This window comes from Euwallacea fornicatus, chromosome 5 (assembly GCF_040115645.1).
Source record: "Euwallacea fornicatus isolate EFF26 chromosome 5, ASM4011564v1, whole genome shotgun sequence".
In the NCBI taxonomy this organism is placed as follows: Eukaryota; Metazoa; Arthropoda; class Insecta; order Coleoptera; family Curculionidae; genus Euwallacea; species Euwallacea fornicatus.
The window spans coordinates 4,655,731-4,666,385 of NC_089545.1; the positions used below are offsets into that span (position 1 = coordinate 4,655,731).

General features: G+C 33.2%; 1 protein-coding gene across 2 annotated transcripts; it reads left to right on the forward strand.

Moving 5' to 3' along the window:
* The first annotated feature begins 3,875 nt into the window (after positions 1-3,875).
* Positions 3,876-10,359, forward strand: LOC136339257 (uncharacterized). Of its 2 annotated transcripts, XR_010732110.1 has the most exons (7): positions 3,876-4,062; positions 4,305-4,416; positions 5,049-5,261; positions 7,420-7,522; positions 8,613-8,834; positions 9,896-9,959; positions 10,013-10,359. XR_010732110.1 is itself a non-coding variant. In XM_066282359.1 (6 exons), exons 1-6 carry the CDS (start codon positions 4,047-4,049, stop codon positions 10,081-10,083), a joined length of 759 nt encoding a protein of 252 aa, XP_066138456.1. In that variant the 5' UTR covers positions 3,879-4,046; the 3' UTR covers positions 10,084-10,358. The 2 variants fall into 2 exon arrangements, 1 of the variants encoding a protein (XP_066138456.1); XM_066282359.1 differs by lacking the exon at positions 9,896-9,959 and having other exon boundaries at positions 3,879-4,062; positions 9,991-10,358.
* The last annotated feature ends 296 nt before the right edge of the window (positions 10,360-10,655 follow it).

Sequence of the window (10,655 nt, forward strand, 5' to 3'; positions counted from 1 at the left end):
AGATTTGGTTGTCCAAAATCGTCGAGTTAGCTGATGCTATGGATAGTTCATTTCGATCAACCCTAACCGTTTTAGAAAATGTTTTATGTCTCGAACGCGTCAAAACCCGATTGGTTCAAAAAACACTAAAATTTTTTGAAAAAAAAAGCGTTGTATTGAAATCTGTAATACAATGATTTCTGACTACTAGGACGTCACGAAACGCGTCACTACAGGGGATGAGACTCGAATCTATACATACGACCTGAGAACAAACGATGAATCGAGCGAATATCGTGCAAAAGGTGAATCGAGACCGAAAAAAACGCTCCAAAATCACTCCAAAATCGCTCCAAAAACAAGGTTATGCTAACGATTTTCTTTGATAATCACGGTGTTGTGCATTATGAATTTCTTTCGTCTGTCTAAACTGTTAACAAGGAATATTACTTGACCGATATGCGTGGTTTGCGTGAAGAATAGAAGAGTTTAGATTCACCTCAAAAGACCAAAATTATGGGCAGACAATTAATGGTTTTTGCACCACGATAATGCGCCGTCCTACACTGTATCGATTCTTCGAGAATATTTTACCAAAAACTTGACTCATATCGTTCCACCATATTCGACTGATCTAACACCGTTTGACTTCTGGCTGTTCAACAAACCCAAAAGACCGCTCCGGGGACACCGTTCCGACTTAATTGAGGGGGTAAAATTCGAATTAAAAAAAAATTTGAAGGCCATCCCGGAAAAAGACTTTTTTGACTGTTTCGATGATTGGAAAAAACTATAGCGTAAGTGCATTGTGTCGGACAGAAAGTACTTTGAAGGCGATGAAATTTATTTGGAAGAACAATTAAAGATTTTTTATTTTACAAATAAATTCACCTTATTTTTTGATCACAGTAGTATACCAAAAATCAGGTATTTCATAATTAAGCAGCAATCGCTGCTACAGTGATAGACACTGACAGAATTTTTATTTAATTAATTAATTTTCTGTTAATGTCTACGAGTTAAAAATTCTACAAAGGTACCGAAAATACGTAGCACTTTTTCCAACACCCCGTATATGCTTTGATGTCTTCAGACTTAGGGTTAATGCGTTTGTTATATCTAATAAGTAGGTAACATAAGTAGATATTAGTATTGAACCCAACGATTTAGACGGACTAGATGAAGCAAACAATAGTCAGCATTCCGGAAGCCCTCATATATTAGTATCCTTTGGTGACATTTTGCCGGCAGAGATGCGTCATGCGTTGGCTCATACCCAGGGTGTTTCTTTGATATATGACGCAGACTTAATGTCCTATTTGCTAAGCCAGAGTAAGAAAAAATGTAGTTGAATCACTCTATTGTTTACCCTCTAGCACTAGTTTAAACCATAGTTTCTGGAACAACCTCTATATTATTTCCACAGACGAGAGAAGAATACGTTAGATGATTATACAGCACATTTGTGACCAAACTAGTCATATATGTAAATATAGGCCCGATTTTCAACAGTATAAAAAAGAGATTAAATTATTATTTCTCTCTAGATTTTTAGTCACATTATTAGGTAATTATTAAAATTTGTACTCTGCATTACCGCATAATAAAAATTTGGGTACAGCATGTGAAAGAGCATAAAATCAACTATTGGGCAGCACTTACGTAGCTCTATCTTGTTGGCTGATAACTAAGTTAGATGTGTTTGAAATCATCAATATCTCTTTCTTTCAATGTGCTGCTCATGTTTTTCTTGGGTATACGTATGCATATGTATGTTAGTAAATTTCAAGTGAACAACTCGGCTAAATTAAAGAGAAACACATGCAATGAATTGTCTTTTAGGGTAAGAAATCGGCAGCTTCAAACGCAGCTGTAAAAATCTATAAATAAAGACCGCATTAGCATATTTCTTGTTGGTGAACATCGTAAAACATTTTTTCACAGAACATTTTCTATTAAACACCACTAAAATAGAATTAAGTAAACAAACGAGACAATTCACTTTCTTGTATTTCGTGCATTCATAAAATTAAGTAGTGGTTCTTCTAACCAAAAAAAATATTACCTGAATTTTTTGCTCTAAAATGATTACTTCGGAGATGTTTTTATTATAAAAAAGTACTATTTAATGGTTTCAAATCCTTCTAATTTAACTGACATACAACAAAAGCACGGCGTAAACGCTGCTTTTTTTCTCTAATGAATTGGAGACTGGCAATTGTAGTAAAAATGCAGCAATGCATCATCATCATGAAAAACAAAGAAAAAAGAGTAAATACACTGACTTTCAAAAAAAACGCAACACCAAGAAGAACACATCGTACACATTTGAAATTCTGGCATTACGTTGGGTCGGGTAATAGATAAAAACGATCAAAATATCAAAAGAAAATTATTGTGAATAAGTGAAAAAATTTAATAATAATTTAATAATGGGTGGTATCTCCTCTTAAATTAATTCGTTCCTGTAAGCGACGTGGCATGCTTAAAATTAAATTGTCAATATCTTCCTGTGGTATTGTATTCCAGGCAATCCGCACCTGCTCGCGGAGTTCATCTGTGGTCTCTGGAGGGCGAGGTAAACGTTGAAGTCTCCGACCCATTATATCCCATACATGCTCTATTGGGGACAAATCTGGAGACCGAGCTGGCCAAGGCAAAGTATCCAAATTTTCAGCTTCCAAGTACCTCAAAGTATCGTTGGCTACATGTGGTCGCGAATTATCCTGTTGAAATGTGCTTCCAAGATGGTCGTGCATGTGTGGTACAAGAACCGGTTCTAAGACACTATTAATGTACCTCTGAGCATTTAATCTATCATAAATAAAAACAAGAGGAGATCGACTACCATACTGGATGGCACCTCAAACCATGACACCTGGTGTTAAACCAGAATGACGCCTTTCCAAAAAGTCCAAATTTAATCGCTTTCCTCTGCGCCTTCTAACACGTAACCGTTCATCAGATCGCCATAAACAAAATCGGCTCTCATCACTGAACACGATTCTTCTCCACTTATCCACCCATTGCACTCTCAGACGACACCACTCCAGTCGGGCCACCCTGTGGTTTCGTGATAATGGAAGCTGACGCATAGGACGATATGAATTTAGTCCAAAACTTCGAATTCTGCGATACATCGTACTAAGGGGGACCCTTCGATTTAGGGTGGCTACCCAGGTAGCACCAAGAGACGGAATTGTTTCAAACGGGGCGCCTGTCGCTGAACGACGAAGTCGCCGGTCTTCGCGTTGGTTCGTCATTCTTGGACGGCCACTACCACGATGACGATTTACTGACCCTTCATTAGACCAATCTCTCCAAGCTCTTAGCACTGTTGATGCGTTTCGATCCAATCTACGTGCAATTTCGCGGAAAGGTAAACCTGCCTCATGCATACCAACCATTCTTCCCCTTTCAAAGGGAGTTAACTGCCGATAAACTGCATTTTGGCGTACACGAAGCATTTTGCACTACCACACGTTTAATATGGTACTAACAATAATACCTTTATCGCTATCCGCCTGTAAAAAAATTTACAAAAAGAACGATCGTCACAGATAAAAAAGTAAAGAAAAACTTCATATCGCATTAAAATACGAACTTGAAATTTTTATCATTTTTTTCTCTTTACAAGTCTAAAATCATACCAAAATTTCAAATACATACAATGTGTTCTTTTTGGTATTACGGTTTTTTTGAAAGTCAGTGTATTTATTAAAACTATTGAAAATCAGTCCTTTATTTATATGATTTTTTGCAAAAGTGGCCTATATCATCATCTTCTAAAGGATCTTGTGCTCATTATAGAATACTGGCTATTATTGTGATTTATACATTTTTGATAAGCAATCCTAGGATTAAACGATTATATTGATTAAAACGTCCCAACCATATGAAGAATCACTGATAAACCAAATACATCTCCAATACAATCTCATTCAGAGAATTATAGGATAAATGAAGATTTGGGTGTTTCTCCTCGATTTTTAATATAGGTAGTGCTAAGTAGATTCTGACGATAAATCTGTTGCATCCTTACTGCCTGCATTATTTGAATCCCGAACATGTTGCAGTTATCAGGTTAGTTGTTACGATCAATTGTTGCAGATTTTGTATTGCAATTGCAAATGCAATAATTGTTCACTCTAAGGAGTAAGTGGTGAAATTAAATAAAATAAGTAATTTTAACGATGTGTAGATTTCTTTCACAGTTATGGCAGACTGACAATTTTATTCTAATCAAATTAGATTATTCGTTGTGATGTATTAGATCGCCTGATATTAAATATAAGCAATCTCACGAATAGTTATTGTGCTTGCAGTCATACAGATCTTTACATCCATCTCAGACATAATTGGCCACTTGTCGTTCATTGGAACATACGAACTATGGAACACCAGATCATTCAATTTTACTCCATATAATGACATGGTGTAAGTATAGCTGTATATATCTTTTATTTATCCATATTTTTCAACTGATCATCTATAAAGAAAATAGTAAATTAATGCAGGGTTGAATACATACCAGAATGGTTCAAAGCCCCGTGAGACGGAAAATAATCATGGTTTTTTCATTATGTATTATGCAAAAAATTGCATCCTCCATGAAGCAATGATGTCTAACTCCATATATTATTCAGTGTAATGTGATAGTACCAGACTAATTATCTCCGTCGAGAAAATTAGTAGTTTTGTAACCGTCTATACATTAAATGCCGATATGTAATTGGGTCTCTAGTAAGTTAACAAATTTTACGTTTTTAAAGCTTCAGTTATCAAAATTTCAAAAATAAACGAAATTAGAATATTATTCTAAATTTGTTCAGAATCCTAAAAAAGTACTAATCATAATGTACAGAGTGATCCAATTAATGAAATGCCTAGGAACGTAATTCTTTGATAGCGGATGAGAAATCAGGCAAATGAAATTCGCCTATACCTACTTTTTACATTATACATCATGACAAAACCCAGATTGTTCTAGCATTTTTTGTTCATGTTAGTTAACATAGGCCCACCAATAGTGTAAAGAATATATTTATTTATTGAAACTCTTGTTTTAGTGGGTATCTTAACATAAACTATGCAACAATTTCAGCAACAATTGATAAGAGTTTTCTGGGAAATAATAATATCCATATACTATCGGACGCCAGTACTGGAAATTTTGATATTTGCCTTAATGATTTACCAATGGCTCAACTTAAATTGACTTTCGATTATATAGCCGATTTTGGAGTGACAAATATTCCGATTTACGGGAGTGGATCCTACAGGTAGGTGATAATTCGACAAGCATAATAATATTGACTATAACATTCTATGAATGAATACGAACTCTAGTGGATAAATTAACGTCACTTTTCATCGAAATACTGTAGGATTATCGATTGTTTCAATAGTGTAACAATGTCTATGGATAGAACACCAAAAATCCCCCATGAATTCATTAAAAAGTTCAGGAAATATTTTTCATCAGAATGCTGCAACTCGTCAAATATAATTTTTCATTGCATATTTCTTGATGTAACAGACATGTATATAAGGTTAATCATATAAAGTAGATAAATATACTTTTTAATTTTTTTTTCTAATAAAAGGGCAATCAGATTGGCCTGCTAAATTGCCTGACCTTACCTATATGAATATTTTTGTGGGGTTATCTGAAACGTACACTGTATTTAAATAAACCCATCAATAAAGAAATGTTAAAAAATAAAATTACTCAAGAAGCTCTGCAAGCATCTCCTGAAATGATAAGAATGATTCTTGGGGAATTTGAATTGCAACTTGCCCGCCTTCAGTAAATCAATGGGGCACAGTTCAAGTATTTAATACATTAGATTGTAGTACTTTGTATTGTTATTTTTTAAGTATTAATAGTGTTATCGTCATTTCTATTTTTTGTAATTTTTTTCGAAAACTGTTGAATTCAGTCAGGAGTGTGTTCTCTGAAATATATTCAGAATATTTCAAAGAAGTCAAAAATACCATAATATACATGGGTTTCGTAAGAAAAACATTAAAAAATGCTTTTATCTACTATATTGGTGGCCCTGTATACATTTTTGTTACGTCAAAAAATGCACCACTAAAAACAATATTTGACGTCTTCTGGCATTTTCATGACAAATATTTCCTTAAATTTTTAACGAATTTTTGCTGCACTTTTGGCCCTCAATGTATACGTAAGAAAAGCCTCTACTATGCACAAATGCTATGACCATCTAGATAAAAATTTAGCCGCAGTGCTTAAATACAGATTCTGATCGAAGTTATAAACTTCTAAATAACAAATATGTAATTAATTTCGCCTAATTATCCCATTAGTCTAAAATGTCACTTTTCTTTAGTTTCAATCAATTGCAAACGATAAACACACGCAGAAAACATAATCAAGTATAACTCAGCTTCAAAGCAGGGTGATTATCGGTTATGAAAATGTCAATTGATGACGTAACAAATGGATTTGTAATGAGGTCTTAAATAAAGGACAGATTAAGTGAACACGCCCTTGAACCCTCATATTTATGTATATTCAATGGTTCGAACTATTTAAAACGAGTAAGTAGGTACCAATCCACTAGTTGGCCTCGGTTTATCAATCCCATTTTGATGAAACTTGGATTGTTGACATTTTTGTGAAGGTGCTGCGCATGGCACCACCATATTTCTCCTCTGCCTTCTAGAGTTTTCACACTGACTGTCAACTTTTTTTTTTAACGCCATATTGGATTTTTATACCGGTCTACATATGGCCAAATTTCGGCCACATACAGGGTAACCATACACCACCATAAAATTTGTATTTATTGTCTGATGTTGATTAACTTTGTTTTGCTGTGTAGAACTAGAAAAACTTTAATTTAAAATAAAGTGTCACATTTATGTTACAAAAAACCTAGTGTGTAAATTTTTTTGCACATGGAAATTAATCAAATTTTAGTATCATTTATAGCAAAAAAATCTGCTGTATGACTCGATTAAGCGATTTCTCAAATGCACATACACTATTTCATTAAAAACTGTTGCTTATGTTGTGACAAAATTAAAGCTCGCATTCCTATTATGAATTTATTTCGTCTGGTGGAGCAAAATCATGGAATAAAAGCCCAAAAATAACTAACTGACAATATCAGAAAGTAAACCATTAGTGCGATAAGATTAGAGCGTTTTTCACCGAAATTTCCCCAATTTTTGGGAGCATCTTTCTTTTAAAAAATTATCTGATAAACAAATCGTGGATACATGGAGAAATAAAATGACAAAAATATGAACTGACATTTAAAAAAAATATATGTCTCTTGTTTTGCAACCTTTACTAGTGTTTGGTTTTTAAATAGTTTCTTTTGACACGATTAATCAAGAAAAATCACTCACGAAAAATAAAATGATACGACTTGAAATCTTGTATATTTAAATTTTTTCCTTCAGGGGCGAGGTAACAGACGTTAATACAACATTTTGTTGGTTACTGGGGGCAGAAGGGGATATAGTTCTAGACTTTAACATATCAGTTTTATTTCAACACCAACCGGTAAGTTTTATTTTCTGTTCATTATCTTAGATTTAATTTGAAGAGACCTAAAGGACCCATTCAGGTAATACACAGCTTTCCATTTTAAAAATGGAAAATAAGAAATCCCGTATTTTTCAATTTTCTTAGTAGGTCATGAGTTTTTCCGTGTGTAATTCAATGTTCCATACTGCATATTTGTCTAATACTGACAAAAAAAATGATTTTGCTTAAAAATCTTATTAAGCAATTTGGAATAGAATATACCTTCTCGGCAAACCGGTATAATATGCGTTTTTATCTTTAAATGAGTTATTTCCTGATAATATGGCGAATCTTAATTTATCTACTGTTGGTAAAAAGAGATTATTATTAATAATTATTAAATCCCTAATCAAAATATAGTAGTAACAATCATGCGGGACAATTGTAGATACTTATATGATGTATAGGGTGTTTTAAACTTTACCTCTCACGTTTTGTACAAACGAAAGAAAATTGAAAATTTTATCGCGTAGTCTCAAAGAACCACCAAGGATTAAGAACAAAAACAATTTATTTTTTTACTTTTTAAAATGACAGACGGAATATCATGAATAAGTTGATACCATAAATGAGAATTTTCTTAACCACAGCTAATTAAAAAAATAGCTCTTCAATGATTGAACAAAAAGCGTATTTGTGATGAAAAAAAAACCTATTCATAACGCCATATTTGCTATTTTCAAAAAGAAAGAAAACAGTTTTTTTTACCCTCAAAATCGACTTTAGTGGTATTGATTTGAAACCCCGTAATGAAAATTTCGATTTTATTCTCTCTTTTTCCACACAATAAGTGACGCGCAAAGTTTTAAGGCTCTGTACATACACTTAATGCCAATAAATAAAACTTAATTTGCGCAAATACCAACTAATAATCTATAAGTGTAACCATTAGTGATTTACATGCTTTACATTAAACATTACCTACATTCGTTTTAAATAAACTACGTTTACAAAATATTTGTCCAATTCAGATTATTAGATAAATAAACTTTCAAACAACACTTTGCCCTAAATTTATGATAAATACTCGCCTCGAAATCTTCTTATAATATAATTAAATTCCTAGATGTCCCTCACCGGTATATTTAATAACGAGGAATTAGATCCAGTCATAGAGGCCCTTCTAACCCAAGCCAATCGCTTTTTGGCAATGTGGAATAATTACGAACAAGATTGTTCTAGTAAATGCATGTTCAACCCAATTTTTCTGTTTATGATTAATTACTTAATCTATGACATAGTCAATCAAGAATTTACATTTCCGGCCGAAGAATGTCAATGTTTACTGGTAAGTGTAACTGAGTCGTAATTCTTCAAAATTTCATTCCTAGTTAAGTTGAAAAAATCGATTTGAAAACCATAAAAATTCATCTAGAGGTAAAAACGAAAAGTTTAAAAAGACATGAGCATAAACCCTGAATATTCATCAGTAACGTTATATTAAGATTCACAAATTCGCAACATTGTAAAATACGTTAAGTGATTGTATCATTATTTCTCTCATACCCTCGCAGATGTTAACATTTGATATAGGTACAGGGTGGCCCAGATTTTACTTAACAGCAATTATCTCAAAACCTTGCAGAAATAGAAGAATGGTTTGAGTGCAAAGGTTGGCAAACGTGTAGGCCAAAGGTGGTTTAAACATATGGGATGGTTCAAAACAAGCACATTAGCACTCAACTATTTTATTTTAAACCGAACCCCATCTATACTTTGTTGCATTATTCCATGTGCCTTACATTTGTTCCATTTAAGGTACCCTACTCCGATTTTTAACTACTGCTTTTTAATCTTTTCTGAAAATTTGGTTTAAGCTTCTTCCAGTTGTATTTATAGGCGAACTACTTGGCAATGGTGGCTCTATTGTCCTATCATCGAAAAAGTAGGTTGAGACGTATTTGTCCCACTAGTTACTATACTTGGGATTAACGCGGGGTGGTCCAACTCCCATGGTTTAATATTGCTATTTCCTACACGCATAGTGCTAGAAGCTCGGTTATAGGACACAAAACTTGCTAAAGTTAATAACGAATCATGTAACGTTCGAAAACAGTGTTATCAAATTTCATGTTTGTATTTGTTCAAATTTTTTTACCTCTCTTTTGTAGCTCCAAATTCAGCACCATTTTAGAGCAATGCGATAATTTTATAAATTTGAGATATATTAGCACTCTCCTTTTTTCGTACCTCGTGAAATCTTCTTGAGACACCCGGTCCGCTCCTCGAAAAACCCGTTAGTGCGGGATTTTCCTTGAGCACACTTAGAAAAACTTTTTTTATAAATCAGACAATTTATAAAGTCCTGGGACACCCTGAATACATTTATTACATTTCGATCATTTTCAGATACTTTAATGTATATAACATATGTGCACTGCTTATCATATGCGGGAAACACAAAATTTAGCGGGTAGGTTCATGTTTTTACTTTGTTTTTATAGGGTCTACAAAGTTCTTTTATAGAAGATCTGCTTTTAAATGCACCAATGGAAATGTCAGCGTGGATACAAGAAGCAATTCATTTTTTGGCATAAAATAATTACATTTGGGACAAAACAACTGTTTATGTAATTTTATTATGCTGATGTACTAATAAGTATATTATCAACCAAATATTTAGTTGAAACACTATTTTTTCGAGATACTTTTTCTTTGTAATGCTTTTCTAATCACGTTTTTCTTCTAGTAGAAATGAAACAACAACTAAAATGTTACAAATGTATTTTAAGGTTAACTTTAGAGCTGGATTTCTGTAAAATGCCTCAATTGATTTTATAAACCGATACAAATTCAGTGGACTATTTTGTTTATTATTTAAAGCGACTCCACTACCCATACATACCTGCATACCTATTTTTATAATGACTATTTTTCTGAAGTAGAATTTCAAAGCTGAATAGATTTATCATTAAGACATTTTTCTCTTTAAATATTACTTCGTCCAGCAGGTAAGCGAACATCACCAGACAAAAGGGTTGGCATGAACGAAAACTTAGAAAGGGGTCATAACCAAACTGGTAGACCTTAGCTGATATTTATGACATTTTATGCTCGAGCGGTAAATTCTCTGTACAATGATTTGAAATATTAAATGCTTCCGAATTAG

Excerpts from the sequence above, each read along its gene's own strand:
- LOC136339257 (XM_066282359.1), top strand. Across the intron at positions 7,523-8,612 it reads TTTTATTTCAACACCAACCG|ATGTCCCTCACCGGTATATT; the intron begins GTAAGTTTTATT and ends TTAAATTCCTAG. Across the intron at positions 8,835-9,990 it reads AAGAATGTCAATGTTTACTG|GGTCTACAAAGTTCTTTTAT; the intron begins GTAAGTGTAACT and ends TTGTTTTTATAG.